This window comes from Cupressus sempervirens, chromosome 6, assembly GCF_028749045.1.
Source record: "Cupressus sempervirens isolate cs-2001-9-10 chromosome 6, ASM2874904v1, whole genome shotgun sequence".
Taxonomy (NCBI): Eukaryota; Viridiplantae; Streptophyta; class Pinopsida; order Cupressales; family Cupressaceae; genus Cupressus; species Cupressus sempervirens.
The window spans coordinates 88404103-88424709 of NC_143123.1; the positions used below are offsets into that span (position 1 = coordinate 88404103).

At 34.8% G+C, this 20607-nt stretch overlaps 1 protein-coding gene across 5 annotated transcripts in view; it reads right to left on the minus strand.

The window, feature by feature from the left end:
• EDD1 (glycine-tRNA ligase) overlaps window positions 1-20607 on the minus strand; it is a 426585-nt gene that overhangs the window by 61082 nt on the left and 344896 nt on the right. For 4 of the 5 annotated variants that reach the window (XM_089786876.1, XM_089786878.1, XM_089786877.1 and 1 more), the window contains one exon: window positions 2250-2339. The exons of the other annotated variant lie outside the window; for it this stretch is intronic. In XM_089786876.1, the coding sequence (XP_089643002.1) occupies window positions 2250-2339 (90 nt within the window). The remainder of the gene's footprint in view (window positions 1-2249; window positions 2340-20607) is intronic. 5 annotated transcript variants of the gene reach the window in all.

Consider the following 20607-nt stretch of genomic DNA (forward strand, 5'->3'; position numbering starts at 1 on the left):
TCTTCATAGTAACAAGAAGGAACACATGTTATCAATTTCTGCCTGTGAATTCTACTTATTTATAGATTTTGTTGGTCAATGAGGATAAAAGAATCTAATACTCTTTGAGCTCAAAGTCTTAGCTGTGATCCAATAATAATACTTTCAGAAACATGGGATTTTCAGAGGGCTTGAGTGTAAGAACCTTTCTGGTTCTAGCTCTGACAAACACTAAATTTGTTTCAATTTTGGATGTTTGACATTTTGTCAAACACTGTGTGTGGAACCTTTATCTTGCTGCCATTTATTTTCAGATTGTTTTTGCTTTCTTTGAGTGGTTGCAAATGTAGTTTAGATGCTTGCAAATGATTACTAGATATCCAGGCAAAGTACTACAAACCGAAAATAAAAGTCCCATATATATTCTCCAACAAGTATGTAATCTGCAGTTGACAAACTTTAACCATTGCTTGATATAAACCCCACGTGCCAAGAGGAAATTACTGTAGCAACTGCTATTCAAAATACTGTAGTGTCATTGTTCATACATACTGTAGTAGCTACTACTCAAAATACTGTAGCATCATTGTTAACAGATATCATGGCAGCCATTAAAAAGTTGAACCTGATATAGATTGACTGCGAGGAGTTAATCTCCAGGTCTACCATAGATATACCTTCCAATCCTTCAAACCCTAGATGAAATACTTCACTTTTAAGCACAAATAGAACTCCTGAATCAGCTCACTTGAGTTTCAAATTCACTGGATATTTCACCAACTGAAATTGCTTCAATAACATGGAAGAATTAATTAACTTAATTAATAATTAGAATAGCATAACAACATAAACACTCATTATTTCACAATTCTGCCTAAGCCAAGGAGTCAACCACCGCATCCTCTGTTAGTATGACTGCCTTACTCAAATTAGAAATGGTCCTTCTCAATCAAACCCATACTATAGTAAGTATATGAAACTGAGCCCAAATGGAGTCCAATATGAGCCAAATGAAGACAAAATTGAAGCACACGGAATTCTGGAGAAGATAAGAACCTCCATTTAGAAAAACCTCTACCTCAGAAAACCCATCCACAATAATTAGCCTACGAGGGACACAATGATAGGTTAATCCCTCAAACTCCAATGCTCATGAAAATGGGGACATTTCATTGAGAAGAAGAGGGCTTCGCTTGAGGTTAGTGATGGGGATATGTTCAATTAGTTGTATAAAATTAAACTAGTGAATACTGGGAAATACCTGGATAGTATACTTTGTTGTTGCAAGATCCATTTTTTTAAGTTTGATGGATTGACATTGTTCATCCCCTTCCAAAAGATCTCCCTAGGTCATACAGTAAACTCTGAGATTGCTTGTTGATTTCTTCCTTTTCCTTTCCTCATATACACTTTCAGACAAAGTATTTAAATGGATCTTGGAGATATCTTGTTGCTCTAAATAAGCTTATTCCCTGTTTTGGGCAGATATCTCTTGCAATGAATGCACTTCCAGATCCATTGGAACTACATTGGTCATTTGTGCATAATTACAATAATTTATTTATTTCCATCTTTATACATGATATTGCAGAATATGTTTAAGTAAACCATTACAATTAAAAAAAATGGTAACAAAAGTGACTGTCAAGATCTGTCTATTTTATGGAAAAGTACTACCTAATCTATGAGACAATTTTTCGATTTCTTAGTTTATTGGTAAATACTAAATACCCTTTGGCAAGGTGACTGAGATGCCATTACGAATGGTTATGTCTTCCATTAAATTCGCCAAAGGCTTGTGTGTAATCTCATCTGCTGAGCACATGACACCCAACAAGTGAGGTATAATATTCTACTGATTCAAAACTTTAGCATGTTCCTTGCAGACTCAATCCTAGGGTCTCTCTTTAGAAGTCTTAAGCATTTACCATTTGAGTGATACATATACATTTCTCTTTGTCAGCTCTTTAGATTAAATAGAAAAATACAAACTCCATGTGCATACTATACATGATTTATTTCAGTTTACCACTTTTTGGTTTCCAATTAATATTGGCATTTTAAAGGAAAATATATATGTATCATGCAGAAGTAAATACTATTTGAATCATGATAACTAGAAATAAGATACCATGTAGTTTTAATAGTTTTTGAAAAATGTAAAATTAGTTTAACAAAAGCATCAATGGTCACAGAAGAGCATTTTAATAAAATAGCAATTCTCTGACAATTGTGTGAGATCTTATTTTTTCCTACAATGAGTAACTTACTTGCAAAGCTGAAATGGCAGCTAAGCATGGCATATTTGCACGTTCTGAAAGAATAGAACGGACAATTTCAACACTGATACTCTGATCAACCTGCTTGAACACCAAAAAATAATCTACTAAGATAACATGTGAATGTAACAGTTTTCTTCTACCAATTTGAATGCCATTTATAAATCTTTAAAGAATATACTTAGAAGGCATCAAATGGACTGCACTATATCATAAACTTAGAAAGGAGTTATAGGGTTTCTTGAAAAATTTAGCAACAAAGCTAATCTTTATTAATTATTGCCATCCCGAGCTATTAGTTCTCATAATTCTAAGAAATAATTATGATTTGAAGATATAGCCAACGACTGTTAGAAGAAAAACAGTATTACATTCTTTTATGAATTGCAAGTGTTTAGTTAAACTTTATAGGGGATTGTCTATTTATTATGTTTTTCTTATATCTAATATTTCTCAGTCAAAAAAGTTCTTTAGCTTGTTGCCCAGCTTTTTAATATTAACTATTTTTGTTAACCAGAATTTTTAAAACATTATAGTATAATAGTGATAGCCAGAGATCAAAGTACAACTAACATTTTATCAGTAATCACTTCATCGGTTTTATTTGCATTACCTCAATTTAATTGTTCTTTTGATATTATATTTGATTGTGATTGTAAGTTATGTTATTCAAAGAACCCATTTTCATATTTAATTAACGTACAAGATTATATATATATATCAGATTTCCACAATCCATTGCTAATAAGAGTATGCTTCTGGATTTGATTGCATATGTTTTTTAATCATCAACGTTTCGGATCACACTCTGTGATACATCTTATATCCTGCTCTCATCCTGATGATGGATCACAGAGTGTGATCCGAAACGTTGATGATAAAAAAGCATACGCAATCAAATCCAGAAGCATACTCTCATTATATATATATATATATATATATATATATATATATATATATATATGTATGTATATATATATGTATGTATATATATATGTATGTATATATATATGTATGTATATATATATATATGTATATATATATATACATGTATATATGTATATACATATACATATATATAGATATGTATCTATGTATATGTATATGTATGTATATACATATATACATGTATATATGTATATACATATCCATATATATAGATATGTATACATGTATATGTATGTGTGTGTGTGTGTGTGTGTATATATATATATACCAAATGTTTATTTGCACTTACAATAGATTTATTAATTTCTCTTCTCTTATGAAGAGAAATGCATTGGAGCTTCTTCACCATAGGTTGAGAGGTATGAGATGTCAGAGCCAATCATCAATCATGCTGTTGAGCAGAACCAGAGGGAGATCATTTTCTACATTCTGCTTTTCTGCAATTATCCTAGTAAATCCCTTTCCTCTTACCAGATTAGTGAGTCTGATATCTATATCATATTTATGCACTTTAACTATTTAAGATACCCTCTTATTACTGAAATGTCCCGGATGTTTAATTTAAGAATATTCTCACATTTTCCTAGTTATTAGACCTGCACAAGAGTTAGTACTTAGCTATTTAAAAGAAAGAGATTATAAAACACTATACATATAGAAATTTAGACTCATATCCTAGTTAGTACTTTCTTCTTAAGGAGAGGTTGTTATTGGTGGGGGAGGCCTTCTTGGGGCTCCTAAAATGGAACAACTCTCCACTAAGTGACGTCCTCTCACAATTGCTCTTGTTAAGCCTGATGGATGATTGATCAAATACATCCATTCTTCTTAGGGAAGATTACTCTCCTCCTAAGCCTATGAGCTATCTTGGGTACATTCCTTCCATCTGAATATGTATTCAGCCATTCGAATTTACTGACCTTCAAAGAGATTATATCTCTGCCTTGATTCTTGTTAGGAATTATAATTCTTTCTTTAGAAGAGTCCCTCCTAAACTCAGTATTCTTTAAGTCTCCTCCTCTTTAACCTTTCAGCTCTGGACTATTATCTTCAATGTTGCAGTGACGATGACCTTGTTGGACTCGGGTGTTGAGCAGATCAGTGAGTGCTTGAAAAACCTGCTTGAAGCAATGTAGATGGATGTATGCCTTATTGGTAGCCGTATGTAGCAATATAAATCTGCATTGTTGTAACTGTAGGTAGCAATATAAGTAGACGTCTGTACAAACAGGAAGATGTGCACTGCTGGCTCATGTCCTTGGCAAAAATCTGCAAAGCCACACCTTTAACATGTTTGGTGCTTTGTAATTCCTCCATCATATCCTTTCCTTCCTTCATGACTTTTATTCCTCTTTTCTTCCTGCCCTTTTCTAAGCGGTCATAGAATAGGTATAAATATTCATGCTCGGTCCAAAGGTCACGACCGTTGGCCTTGCTCGTGACCATCATTCTCTTGAGTTATAATATGTTTATTTATATAATGCTTTCTCATATATCCTTTGTTTATTTATACAATGTTTGTTTATTTATATGTTTTATAATTAAAGATTATTTTAATTATTTATTGTTTAGTTATAATGGTAATTATAATGTTTATTAAAATAATATTTATTTGTTATAATATTATAATAACATTTATTTAATATAATGGCATGGGAGCGGGAGCGGGAGCACTTTGAACAATGGAAGCAATGGCTACCTATAGATGGCGAGGGAAACCATGGATGGAAAGTAGATGCTCAATCAAGTTTTCATCAACACGCAAGCTGGTCTTACGGGCAACAAATCAGCAATAGATGGCCTTTGAATAGATATAATAGAACAAGTTTTCAAAGACCGATGCCCTACCCCCAAAGAAATGACCATTTCAATCCACCACAAAGGAGATAAATTAGGGGGAATGAGAGGCAATGTGGAAACCAGGCCCATGGACAAAATTTGATCTACAGGAAATTCGACACATTCGACTTTACAAAGATTGCACACAAGTTCTATAGACCCAAACAGCAGCAACAAGCTCTGGCAAAGGAGAAAGAGGTAGCTAAAGACCCTTCCCAAAACCCTGAAGAACATATCACCTATGACGTAATCTCTATTGTTCACGTAGATAATGCAAAATGGCAAGAAACTATAGGTGAATCAAAAGAAAATGCTTTCTTTTTCAAATGGCTAGGCCCATGGCCTTCTGTAAGAACAATAAGGTTACGATGTAAAGCTTTATGGGGAAAGGAATGTAGGCTGATAACCCTAACAAACAGCTTTTTACATGGGGTTAGCACCGAGCAAAACAGACAAATGAGATATCCTAAACAATGGCCCTTAACTTTTAGAAGGCAAAGGTATATTTATGAAGAATTGGGAGCCAAATTTTGACCCAGGCAAAGAAAAGTTGCAGACGTTTCCTTTATGGATTAATCTCTACAACTTACTAACAGAATATTAGGGGGAGGAAGTTCTAGCATAGATTGGGAACACGATAGGAACCTTTGTTAAAGCAAAGGAAGTTCTAAACATTAAAGATTCTTCCTCTCACCCAAGGATTCTAATCAATATGACGGAAGGAAACCCTTGCCCAGGCTTCATCACTCTAAGCACGGAAAATGGAGTATGGAAACAACCAATTGAGGTATGGGAAGGGGAAGAAAATCCAATCCCAAAAGAGGCATAATAGAACAACAGTTTTATGAAAGGGAAAGGGCTAGAGGCTAACAAACTTTTAGAGGAATTGGAATGGAGGGAATGCTAGTTGGAGAAAGAAAAAAGCTTAAATAATCATATTCACTTAAAAGATCTTTGCGAGAATTAGGAGATTTCATCTACAATAAAGTCAGCTATGGTGGAGAAAGTTTTTTTGGAAAAAGATGTGAGGGAGCACGAGGATAAAGAGATCTCAACCCAATTGATAATAGAAACCCCTATGGAACAATGGCAAGCAAATAGGGGAGAGGACTTGCAAATGAGAAATCTGGAGAAGGAAACAGAGATGCATGAAAAGGTAAATGACACTCCCTCTCAAATATTGATGTTAGATAAGAATAGAGAAATTATCCTACCTAAAAATCTAGACCCCAAAGGATTTTTAGGAAATGTTATGGAAACTCCCTCTAAAAATCTGGAGAAGGAAACAGAGATGCATGAAAAGGTAAATGACACTCCCTCTCAAATATTGATGTTAGATAAGAATAGAGAAATTATCCTACCTAAAAATCTAGACCCCAAAGGATTTTTAGGAAATGTTATGGAAACACCCTTGAAAATGCAAGATCAAAGTGGGATGACTATATCGGGAGAGGAAAAACAAGTCTTTAAGGATATAGAAGTATCCCCAAGCTGGAACCTATGTGAATCCTTTGAGGAAACAATGGATAGTAGCAGCACGAAGGAAGGAGGAGAATCATCTCAAGAGGCTCCAGAAGAGGAAGATAACCTAAATGACTTAGGTCTATTAGAATATCCAGGCATTCAAGAGGAAAGATCCATAGAGCAAACAAGCTCTTAAAAAAAGAAACCAAATGTAGGGAGCAAGAAAAAAAGAGGCCCCAAATCTATCAAATTAAAACTAGAATTGGTAGGCAATGCAGCAAGCCAATAAAAAATATTGAGATCGGGAAAAGGTTTAGTCTTTTTCTGGGAGCCATGAAAATTCTATCGTGGAATGTCAGGGGCTGCAATGCCCCTGACAAGATTCGACTGATCAAAAGGTGTCTTGATCAATCAAAGCCGGACTTGGTGCTTCTACGGGAAACAAAGATTAAGGAAGAGGATTTTACCAATTTCAAAGGCAAATTTAGAAGATGGGAATGTTTGTTGATAGGGGCTTAGGAAGCCTCAGGAGGTATGGCTATTTTATGGAGATCAGATACTTTAGAAATAACTGAAACCCATTTGGACACTAACTAGCAATGGATCAAAGTATTTGTAAAACAATTACACTATTCTTTCTCGGTGATAAATGTATATGGTCCAAATAATAATGCTCAAAAAAGGATTTTATGGCAAACCATATCTGCAAAAGTGCAAGATTTAGATAATGATGTGGCAATCTTAGGTGGGGATTTTAATGTAATTCTGAACCAAGAAGACAAAAAGGGTGGGAAAGGCTAGATTTTAGAAAGCCAAAAAGATTTTAGTAATTTTGTTAATGACAGTGGATTAGTGGAAATCCATTTCAAAGAAGGGGATTTCACATGGACAAACAGAGGAGAAGGTTTTGTGCATATAGCAGAAAAGTTGGACAGATTTCTTGTGGCAGGCAATTGGGCAGAGGCAAATTGGTCATGCTCTACTGAAATTCTCCCTTATCAAGGTTCCGATTACTTCCCTATTTTCTTGAGGATTCAAGATGAAAAAACTCCAAATAGGTGTCCTTTTAAATTTGGATCCATGTGGATGAAAACGGAAGGCTTTGCAGACTTGATTGTAGAATGGTTGAATAATGCTCCAAAAAGGAAAGGTAATAAAGATTTCATTTTCTTCAAAAAATTACAATTCCTCAAGGAACAATTAAAGATTTGGAATAGAGAACATTTTGGCAATATTTTTGATTAAAAAAAAGGAACAAGAGGAGAAATTAAAAATTTTAAGTCTTAACGTCATTGAAAATGGTATGTTTGAGGACTTTAAACAGGAGAAAATTCCTAGAAAGGATTTAGAAGCTTGTCTAAATAAAGAAGAAACTTATTGGAGACAGAAATCAAGATAAGTATGGCTAAAACAGGGGGACATGAATACTCATTTTTTTCATAATTCAGTAAAAATTAGAAGGGCGACTAAGATTCAAAATTCTGAAGGGGTTCTCATCCAAGATAAAGAGGAAATCAATTTAGAAGCAGTAAATTTTTTCTCTCGCAGGGGACAGCAGATTGCAAAGAATCAGAATGAGGTGGATGAGGTGTTGAATGTTGTCCCGACACTAATAACAGCGTCCCAAAATAAAGCACTAATGGATCTAATCAAAGAGAGTGAAGTTACTTAAGCTTTAAAAGGTTTAGGAGGGGATAAAGCCCCAGGCCCAGACAGTTTTCCTGCAATGTTTTTTCAGAAATTGAGCTTTATCTTTCAAAAGGATCTGTGGGAAGTAGTTGAGGAATCTAGACAAGGAGGATTCATCCTTAAAAATTTCAACGACACCTTTATAGCTTTAGTGCCAAAAAAAGAAACACAAATAACCTTTGAAGATTTTAGACCAATTTCTTTATGTAATACAATTTACAAGATTATTTCGAAGGTTATGGCAAACAGACTCAAACAAGTTCTAAGCTCAATCATTTCAATAGAACAGAGTGGCTTCTTACCAAGAAGATCAATATTTGAGGGGGTGGTGGTAGCACGAGGCAGTCCACACTATTTGAACATCAAAAACACAAAGCATGATGGTTAAATTATATATAAAGTGGGCTTATGATGAGGTTGACAGAGGTTTCTTGCTGAGTGTGTTAAGGAGGTTTGGGTTTGGTCCGGAATGGTTACAATGGGTAGAAAGTTGCTTATTTACACTGTGTTTCTTAGTGCTAATTAATGGAAGCCCTCAAGGCTTCTTTGAACAAGAAAAAGGCATTAGACAATGGGACCCCCTATCCCCCTTTCTCTTTATCATAATGGCGGAGGTGTTAGGAAGGTTAATACATAGGCAACGAGAGCAGGGATTGTGGAGAGGAATCAAAATTATAGAGACAGTTGAAACCCTTACTCACTCACAATATGTAGATGATACTTTTTTAGCAGGAGCAACAAGTATAGAGGAAGCAAAGGCTATGAAGCATACTCTAGAACTCTATGGAAGAATTTCAAGGCAGTTTATAAATTGGAATAAATCAAAGATCTTTTTCTTCAACACCCCACAAAATGTCAAATTGAGAACATGTCGGATTATGGATATGAAAATAGGGCTGATGCCAAATAAGTATTTAGGGATACCTTTTTTGCAAGCAGAAACAAAGCGGAGCTATGGGATAAATTGATAGAGAAATGTCAGAAAAAGATGGAAGGTTGGAGAGGAAAATGGTTATCTTTGGCAAGCCGAATCATTATGCTCCAAACAATAATCTCAGCCATGCCTGTTTTTACAATGATGTGTCTAGATATACCCAAAAAAATTGTCCGCATTTTGGAACAAAAGATGAGAAAGTTTTTTTGGAATGGGTCTAATGAAGGTGATAAAATTCCTCTACTAGCATGGGAAAAGATATGTCGACCCAAGGAAGAAGGGGGAACTAGGATAAGGAATTGGCAACTTATGAATAAAGTACTGGGAGCCAAATTAATATGGGCAATGTATGAGAATCCATAGCTCTATTGGGTGAGAATTTTGAAAAATAAATATTTAGACTCAAATGAAGTTCAAAGGATCTTAATGATTCAAGACCCACCAAAAGGTTCAGCCATATGGAATTTCATGCTCTCTTACAGATAGATTATAGTGAAGCACATCTCTTGGCGTATTGGGGATGAGAAGCAAGCTAAATTCTAGGACTCCTGGAATGGACATAGAGTTTTGGGGGAGGATGATGGTAACTTGAAATTAAAAACATACTTCAAAGAAAAGTGGGGAAATTTAGTGGCTGACTATATGGTAGAAAAGGATGGTTTAATAGGGAAAGAATGGTGTTGGAAAGATGTTTCAAGAGAGGAGCTGATGGATGTACAAAAGCAACGAATGTAGAGCATATTCAAAGAAAGAAATCTGTTGTTGAGTCTAAAGAAGGATAAAATAATTTTGTGTGGCTCCTTATCAAATAATTACTCAGTTAAATTAGGATATAATATTCTGGCTGAAACAAATAGGTAAGTCTTCACTTCAAAAGATCTCTGCTAGAATAAGGACATTTTACCTAAGGCAGGAGCTTTTCCATGGTTAGCTTATAATGGAAGAATTTTAACGGTGGAAGGACTAAGGAAAATAGGCATAATAGGTCCATCAAGATGCCCTTTGTGTGAGAAGCATGAGGAAACAGTAGATCACCTTTTAATTCAATGTCAGTATGCAAGGAAATGCTAGGATTTGGTTCAATTCAAATTAAGGTGGCAAGGCCCAAGAGCCCAAAGTGCCAAGGAGGTTTTTGATGGATGGCCAAGGGAGCATAGAAAATCAACTCTCTCAAGCGTATGGCTAGTTACCCCATCTTTGATTATTTGGGAACTATGGAAGGAACATAATAGAAGGATTTTTAAAGGAGAAAAGGAAAATTTGAGATGTATAAATAGAATTATAAATGCAATAGAGGAGACAATAAGTGTCTCAGCCACAACAAGACAAGCAATGCAAATTCCTTACACAAAAGATGATAGTGTGTTACAATCTTCATGGCTAGGGATAAGGTTCAAATCTCCCTCCGAGGCATTGGTAACCAAAAAGTAAAAGAATAGGCCAGAAAAGATAGAGTGGAAAGCTCCACAAGAAGGATGGGTAAAGGCAAATTTTGATGGAGCTGCAAGCGGCAATCCAGGGATCTCAGGGGTTGGGGTTGTGTTGAGGGATAGTGAAGGACGTATTCTTTTGAAAGGCGCAAAAAAACTACCCACAGGCACTAACAACACAATAGAATGTCAAGCTGCATTGCTAGTAGTAAGGTTAGCAAGAAAGGAGGGGATCAAGAAGTTGCACTTAGAAGGTGACTCTCTTATAGTAGTGCAAGCAATATCAAATCAGTCCCTGGCATCTTCAAATGGTAATTAATTTAATTGTGCAAGAATTAAGTAATTGTGAAAATTTTAAAATCATGCACATCAAGCGTGAAGGAGACATAGAGGCGGACACTTTGTCAAAATGGGCATTGTCATTAAATGATGAAATAGTTAGAATCAAGCATTCAAATTCTGAAAAGAATATAAATTACAATTCCAATGATGAAGGAATGTAAGAAACCTCTAAGCCAACCTATGAAGGGACGGGGAAGTCAAAAATAAGGATTTAGTGAGATTTCTTAAAGATTATAAATCTTTGTGGAGCATATGTGTTAATTAAAATGTGTGGCAACAGGACTAATTAAAAAAGGGGAATGTATTGGCTATGACAACGCGATAGAGATTGCATCAGCAAAAGCGTGTGAAGGTCTTTAAAACAAGGAGTAGTTCTTTAATGCAAAAGTTTGAATTAAGAAGCAATTTTGTGCAGGTTTCATGGAGCTGACCTTCACTTTCAAAATGACAAAGCAACAGAAGGCTTTGTTCAGACGCATGGTGGATCATCGTCTAAGGAAAATGGTGAAATGCCCCTTTGATGCAGTGATTCAAGCAATGCAAGAGACTTTAGGTCCTCTCTTTCATGAAGTTGACCAACATTGGAAGGTTCAAGTGGATATAGCAGCGATGATAATGGCATGGGGTCTACATGTTGGAGAACATGAACAAATTGTGGCATGGGTTATGAGGGCACTCTTTGAAGAGGCCTTAATTCCAAATTTGGAGGCATTAATGGAATGGGCACATCCTGGATGGGCCTTTGACTTTAGTGAAGGCTATGAAGATGAGGAAGAAGGGATAGAAAAATGGGTTTTTCCCTTTGTAAATTGGCCACGCGGGCAAACTGAGAGGGAAACCTACACAAATGAGCGATGCCATGCATGGAATAGTCTTAAGTCTACAATCTTGTCCTACCATGACCAAAAGAAGGGGGCCACTTTCCCAATGGATTTCCCACAGAGAAAGAGGTCTCCAAGAAATTTTCATCGAGTTTAGAGTGAAGGAGGGCAGCGATGAATTTTGATGAGACTAATGAAAATCCCTTTGTGAAGGCTAATGGAGTGGGAGGGTTTTTTTGATGGCAGGGAGTGCATGAAGATAGCAAAACAATGCCGCCTTTTGTTTGAGTAGGAAAGCCATTTTTTGATAAGTAGGAAGACCCATAGGAATGGGAGACAACACAAAGAAGGATGTTTGGCTCTGCAAATGGAAGAATTTGATTTGAACGAGCAACTTCAGAATATGGATTTTTTGAAGGATCGACACAGTGAAAGCTTTTTGGCAGCGTCAAGGTCATAACGACTGCAGGTTTAGGTGTTGAGTTTTTCAAAAAAGAAGGAAATGCTTTTTAAGTAAATCAGCCTAATGAAGAGGCCTTTTGTGTTTTAGATGTAAAGGAGAAACATATCATATTATAAATGATGGTCCTCTAGATAGAACTAAGGACCTTATAATCTTGATGTAAACATTATTATATTATTAATGAAAACAAACTTATTACTGACCAAAAAAAATAAAAAACATTTATTTAATATGTTATTAGACCTAGCTAATAACATTTATTTATTTAATAATGTTACAATACTATAATAATATTTATTTTATTATTTATTTACTATTGATTATCATTTCAATTAAAATCATAAAGGGTAGATTTATTGCTAAAACCACTTAATAAAATAAAATTAAAAATAATAATAATATTTTTTTATTTCAATTATTTTACCCTGATTTTGGGGTCAATACAGTCCTTCCTGCTCAATTTTGCTTGTCCTCAAGCAACTTAATGTTTTCTTTTTTTTCCCAAGTGGCATTGTCCTTAGGTAAATTTTCCGTTGGACCAGATATTCGATGATCGTTCTATTTCTCAATTTCTTCTTCCTGGTGTCTAGAATAACCTCAAGTTCCAAAACAAGATGGCCTTCATCATTTCGTGGTGGTAATTCTATACAAGGTTCTATTAATTTCCCCAATACATTTTTAAGCCTTGAGACGTGAAATATATTATGGATTGTACTACCTTGAGGAAGTTGTATTTCATATACTACTTTTCCAATCTTACTTATTATCTAGTATGGCCCATAGAATTGCGGTTTTAATTTTTCCACTCCATTTTTCGTAATTTACATTTGCTTGTATGGTTGTAATCTAAGAAAAAAAAAATCCCTAACTTCAAATGTTCTTTCAATGCGCTTTTTATCAGCATAGACCTTTTGTTGATTTTGGGCTTGTTGTAGATTTTCTTTGAGTCTTCAAGATATCTGTGCTTTGTTGTACAAAGTCTTGTGCGCTTGGTACTCGACTTCCTTGTAGAGTTAAATTCACAAATGTGAGTGCCTCATATCTATATAAAGCTTTGTAGGGGGTCATTCCATTGGACATGTGATGGGTTGTATTATAGAAAAACTCACCTAAGTGTAGCCATCTGAACCATGCTTTCTGCTGTCCTATTACGTAGTTCCTCAAATATCCTTCTAACCATTTATCTACTATTTCGGTTTGTCCATCTTTCTGCGGGTGGTAACTTGTGCTCAGGGTTAAACTTGTCCTTGCTAGTCTGAATAGCTCTTGCCAAAATTGACTGATGAACTTGCTATCTCAATCACTGATTATGTTTTGTGGAAGTCCATGGAGTCTAAAGACTTCTCTGAAGAATAGTTCAGCTATCTGATGTGCTGATGACTCGGTACTAATGGGAAAGAAATGGGCATATTTGGTGAGTCTATCCACTACTACATAGATACTATTCTTTCCTTGAACTTTAGGTAAACCAGTTATGAAATCCATTGAAATGCTTTCCCATTTTTTATTAGGGATGGGTAACGGTTGTAACAGTTCTGCAGGGTGTGTGTGTTCTTCCTTATTCCGCTTGCAAGTCATGCATTCATGTACATATCTTTGGACATCTTTCTTTAAACCTTTCCACATGAATTTCTCTCTTATCTGTTTGTATGTCTTAAAATACCCTTGATGGCTAGACAAAGGATTATCATGATACTCTTGTAAGATTGTATTTTTGACCTTTGATTGCGGACTTAGAGATATTCTTCATTTATTAAATATAATATCATTGTGTGTTTTGAAGTCTTCATTTGGATTCTTCCCTTCTAATATTTCATTAGCTTTGGGATCTTTTGCATACTCCACAATGATATCTTTTTCCCAATTCCCTGCAATACTGGTAACCATATTCATGTGTGGGCACTGAGAGAGAGCATGGACAACTCTGTTATTCACTCCTTTGACATATTCTATATCAAAATTGTATGCTTGAATTCTACTCACCCATTTCTGTTGTCGATCATTAAGATCTTTTTGGTTCAGAAAGAAACATAGGCTGTTGTGATCTGTCTTAACAATGAACTTTCCGCAGACCGCAAACTAGATACTTTTCAAATTTGGCTAAGGCGTGCATTATGGCCAGCATTTCTTCATCATATATGGAATAGTGCTTCTCTGCTTCTGTGATCTTGTGACTTTCAAATGGTATGGGGTGTTTTCTTTGCATGAGAATTACCCCAATTCCTTCTCCTAACGCATCACGTTGTAGTTCAAAAGCCATTGTAAAGTCCAGAATGAATAAAACAGGGCATGAACTCATTGTTTCTTTCAATTGCTCAAATGCTTGTTGAGCCTTCTCATTCCAGGAGAAAGCACCTTTCTTAGTTAAATTTGTAAGAGGCGCTGCAATCCTAGAGAATCCTTTAACAAATCGCCTGTCATATCCTTTCCTTCCTTCCTCGTTTTTATTCCTCTTTTCTTCTTGCCCTTTTCTGAGTGATCAAAGAATAGGTATAAATATTCATGCTCGGTCCAAAGGTCACAACCGTTGGCCTTGGTTGTAACCATTGTTCTCTTGAGTTATAATATGTTTATTTACATAACGCTTGCTTATATATCCTTTGTTTATTTATATGTTTTATAATTGAGGATTATTTTAATTATTTATTGTTTAGTTATATTGGTGATTATAATGTTTATTACAATAATATTTATTTATTATAATATTATAATAACATTTCTTTAATAGGTTATTAGACCTAGCTAATAACATTTATTTATTTAATAATGTTATAATATTATAATAATATTTATTTTATTGTTTATTACTATTGAATATCATTTCAATTAAAATCGTAAAGGGTAGATTTAGTGCTAAAACCACTTAATAAAATAAAATTAAAAATAATTATAATTTTTTTATTTCAATTGTTTTACCCCAATTTTGGGGTCATTACAATTACATCGGATCTGTTGCTAGGCAACAATACTTTTCACAACGGTTTCAAGAATGATTGCATGAGAGTGCAAAACATAAAGCCTAAAACTTTTGAAATCTTTCACCACAACATATGCAAGTTTCTAAAGCACATAGTATTTAAGTTCAAATTTCTTAAGGGGGACACCAATGAAAGCAATTGGGGCTTCTTTACCTTGCTCATTGTTTTGCCACAATATGGCTGACAAGGTATGTTATGTTGCATAACCGTATATGGTGAAATCTTTAGAAAAATCAGGATGAATCAAAGTTGGCACATTCACATTTGCCACTTTTATTGTAATATCCATGTTATTAAATTGTTTGCAGAGCAAACATTTCACCCTCATTTTACAATTAGAAATAATAATTCTTGCATTTATAAATTTATTTCTTTAATAAATCAAATATTTTACATAAAAGTGCAAAGTGGTTTAAGAATTAAAAACATGGATGCAACATTGGCTTAGAACTTTTTAATTAACATAAGTTAATTCTTTCAAATATTAATTTTATTTTCAAATGTGAGAGCATGTATAATGGCGGAGAAATAGGAAGTGGCGTGACTAGAAAAGTAAATCTTGAAAGAGGAAGTGGAAAAATTGAGAGTTACAAAGAGTTACTCAATGGCTTCTCGTGCAAAGATGTTTCTTTAAAAAGGAATAATTTCATTGTAGGGGGGGGTTCTGATTTTGCTCTCAATCTCCAAAAACCAGATTTATGGAACCATTTTTAGCTCACAATTCAATTAATACTTTATCATGCATTTTTTTCTCGTGCATTTATTTTCTTCAAAAGTTTGTCCTGTTAAAGGAAAGTGATATGTCCATCACTATTAAGGAGGAATATTACTAAACTGTGTTTTATTAAAATTTGCAACAAATACACTTGAAGATTTGTGAATGTTGTGCGAGACTGCATGCTGCTAGTATTCACATGTCTTCTCATTGATGAAGTATTTATTTCATGCTCTTAATTATTAATGGACTTTGTGCCATTGCTAAATATTCAAATCTTTTCCGGTTGTGAGAATCTATTTACCAAGAAGACGGATTATTTTAAATATGTATATAACTATGAGTGTGAGGGAAATGCGCTGAGTATCATTTTCTTGCATTCACTTTATTTAATGTTCAATCTTTCTACATCTAATTGCATGGCCATGGGTAGATGTTAACGGCCTTTATTGCTTTTTGGTGAAAAGCATACTAAGTATTGCTTTCATTCATTGCATATCTGTTAAGAGGGAGTTCTACCTCTCAACTCAGAGGAAGATTATCGATTCAATGATAATCTCTCCAACTGTTAGTGCAATTTGCTTCTCTTTGGGTAATTTGCTTCTCATCTTGTGTAGTTGTTTTAGAAGAACATATCTATAAACTAACAGATTTTTGGTGACTCCATTGGGGAAGGTGAGAAGATGGGTACTTTCTTGCTTATATTACTACCTTTCTCAAAATAAGATTGGCGACTCTGTGTACTTGAAGATTTTAGAATCATGATTAATGACTGGGCCAAGAAAATGAATCAATTCAAAAGAAGGTATCCACCAACTATTGAAGACATACTGGCTATAGAGGACTAGATATTTCATCTATTATGGAATGCTTGCAATGAAAGTATCTGTGAAGTTGAAAGGAAAAAATTGAAACCTTGTGAAGACCATAAATCCACATGGTTGTTGAAATGTGTACATCAGAGTTATTATGTATTGAAGGATCTTGACTGGGAGAGTTACCAAGTTATGACATGAGCTTTGCACCGAGCTGAAACTCGAAGATTGGAGGCTCCTTTGGTGTGTATGCAAGCAAATAAGAAAAAACAACCATCCATTTCATCCATGGAGAAAGCCTCATAAGAAGAACATAAAAAATGTGTATGTCCCTAACCGTTTCTTGAAAGGGTCGGAGGACAATTTTTGGTGTGAAATTGAAGATGCAAATGGCATATCACGAAGTTGGGTTAGATGTGTTTAATTGCAAATTTGGTGAATTAAATGAAGGTGTGAATGGTGATCTGTCTGAAATCCCTTTTCTTCGTACACTAGAAACTTTTATTTTTGATGTTGATGAAAAGAACAAAGTTCAGATAAAGTTTCTAATGGAACTCTCAAAATTTTCACAAATCATGGATCAAAAAGAAAGTTTGATTTTTAATGATGAAGATAGGGGAAAAGTTGAAAGTTTGATGGTTGTGGAAGAAAGTGACCAAGCAAATTTCTATATGGCAAAGCCTGAACAATCCTCTCTCGAATTTCTTGAGAAAGAATGTCAAGAAAAGGAGATATCCATGAAGGTAAAATACTCTTATACTAGTGTTCCGGGACTCTGCGAGTCCAAGGCAAAGGTGGCATTTCTGAGCCAAATGGCCTCTGGACTCAGACTTGGCCGAGTCCTAGCATAGTCCAAGGACTCGCCAAGTCCTAGCAGAGTCCAGGGACTCGCTAAGACCCAAGCCCAAGACTCTCCCGAATTTATTTTTTTCTTTAACATTTTTTTCTTTTTTTTTTTTAAAGATAGAGATTTCTGAAAGGTGTTTTTCTTTTCAGTGTATATTTATTCTAAAAATGATGTTGTGGGGCTCACTACCAATATTGGTTACTATCTGGGTTTCATTATGAAGAAGTCGCTTTCAGCATTGTAGAGTTCAATAATGTTGTACAAATATTTTCCGATTTACATATATTTGTGTTAGAATTTTGTAATGATGTATATGAGTTTTTCTTTCTTTTTTTAGACATAGATGTTCATGAATATGATGTAGGAGCATTGAGCTTGGATTTTGGTGGAGTTATGCTTTTCATGGTTAGGGATGTGTTGGAGACACATTGGGGAACCTTTTCCTATGTGCACATAGAGATTGGAATTATCATGTTGAAGTTAGAGCCATTTTTACCTTGCTGCTAGAGCTGTATTTTCTAGTTTCTGGGTGCTTTTTATGGGTCATGTAACTAATTATTCTTAATGAATGAGAGGATGCACATTTCAAAGATTGAAGAGGGCCTAGAGTACTTCCTTTCATCAAAGGTGCAAGTTCTAATTCATTATAAGTTGGGAGATATGGCAATTCTCCTGGAGTATTGATTTTTGGCAATTTGCACAACAGGTTTGTATGTGTGACTTTCAGGATGGATGTGCAAATATTCTTAATGTATTAGCCTTTCCGAATTTAAGGGGTTGTAGAGGACCTAAAGTACTACTTTCACTTCAAAGCATGAGTACTAATTCAATTAGGGTTAGGAGATATCGCGATTTTGCTCAGGTATCAATTTTTGGACATTTAATTTTTATTGGAGGCCGACTTGTGGCTCTTCAAGTATTTAATGTTAGTTTTTGGCATTCTGGGCCGACTTGTAGCTTAGATTGGTATAAGTAGGGGTTGTGGTGAAGCCTTTTAGTGATTATTCATCCATCTTGGAGAGGAGGAGGTGGTAGAGGAGAAAATTTTGAAAAGAGCTAGTGGTTGCGGCTTGGGAAAAAAGGAGATTGCTTGGTGGGCTTGTGAGTACCAGTTGGATCTTCCTTGGAGGTTTCTACCAGAGTGTGGATCTAAACTAGCTAGTGTTTGGGTTGGATCTTGAGGGATCTTGTAGAATTGTTATTGTAATTGCTTGTATTTGGCCGTAATCGAAAAGGCCTTACAACCCAACACATTGCATGTAACAGTTATTTTATGAATAAATTATTGTAATTTGGTATCAGATCTTGCATTGTTATTGTGTTTCCCCTATGTGGTTATTTTCTGGAGGCTAGGACATCTCCTTTGGGGATTCTCCTGCCTTGCACTGCGTCAGAATGTTAGAACTCTCTAGTGTTATACATAAAGTTATAAACTTTCAGACTTACATGTATATGTGTTGCTAGCTATTTCTTTGATCATTTTCTTGGCAAAAATTTGTAAGCCAGCTATAATTGTTATTAAAAGACCTTTATCATCAATGGTTGTGCTTCACCAAGCAAATTGATAGACATACTTGAGAGCCTTGTTGTTGTCTACAATGCACACATAAGCTGTAACAAACATATTTTTCAATATCTGAGTCTTCCATGACTTATCTTAGGTGTATTCGTACGAGGGCATAGGCTACTATGAACCTTAGTATTCTACACTCTAACTGATATTTTGATATATGTTTTCAACTTTTGATTCCATGGATTTCATATATTGTAGACATTTGGCAATGACACTACGTTTAACTTTATATATGTTATTCAGTTTTTTTCCTTCAAAAATTTGCTATTATACTTATGTGATCTATGCAAAATTGTGTATGAGTGTTAGGTAGCTTCTATTTATCTCAATTATTGTGTATTTGATGTTAATTGACTAAATGATGCATGAGAAAACCTTTAAATCCTTAAAAATCTTTGAATTTCGTGGATTTTTCAATTTTCTGAGTCCTGGCCAAGTTCGGTCGCCGAGTCCAAGTCTGAGTCAGATTTTGACTTTTCAAGTCAGAGGCGAGTCCGAGTCTAGTAACTATGTCTTATACTCATGAGAAGAGCCATAAGAATGTAATCTTCGAAGATCACAGCTAGGCATTGAATGTGAGAAGACTGGTGCATTGTGTGCTTATAAAAAAAAGGGTCTAGTGTTTTATTTTCTACTTTGTATATCAGAGCTGCAATTTCTGTTGAACCATGTCACTTTGCAGAAGCCATGCATGAAGCTGGAATTAACTGAGAATTTTTCATGAAGAATGGTTGTATGGATCTGCATGCATTTATAGGAAGCTTTTACAAGCAAGTAATCCGATATTTGAAAGTGAAGCAAACACCTGAGGGCTATCGTTCTTGCCTATATTTCATGGCTGTAATCTGTTGCTATTAAATCAAATAGGATAGAGATATTAAATAATTAAATAATAAAAAAACAACAAATATATGAATCATTAATACTTAATTCTATTATAATATAAACCAAGAAGTTTAAATCAAAACATATTTAAATATCAACTTATACAATGTTGATCTATGATATAGATAATACTAACAATAAACCTTTATAAATATACATAATCTAAATTAAAAATAATCAAGGCCAAAATATTAGTAAAATCAACCCACGACATACTAGGCCTACCAGGTTGGCCTTGACCTTTCATAAATCACAATCCATAACACCCGCTTAGAGAGAGACGACTCTTGTTGGGAACACATAAAAGTTTGGGCTCGAGGATATAGAAACCACCACGGGAGATACAAGGCGGGAGAAAAGGATTTAGGGCACGGAGCGATAAGGAGAAAAGACAGTTACAAAGAACCAAATCCATTGACAAAAAAAGACATTGAACACAAAATATATAAAAAAATATTAATGAAGAGAGCAGCCCCTTTCATTGGCTCGAGCCATTATGGGAGAGAGTCAATAATAATACTAAGACCACATACCATTCTAAGCCGGATGTAAGCACGACCACTAATAAAGGAAGAAACAAATACTTGAAAGGGGTGAAGTTTGACC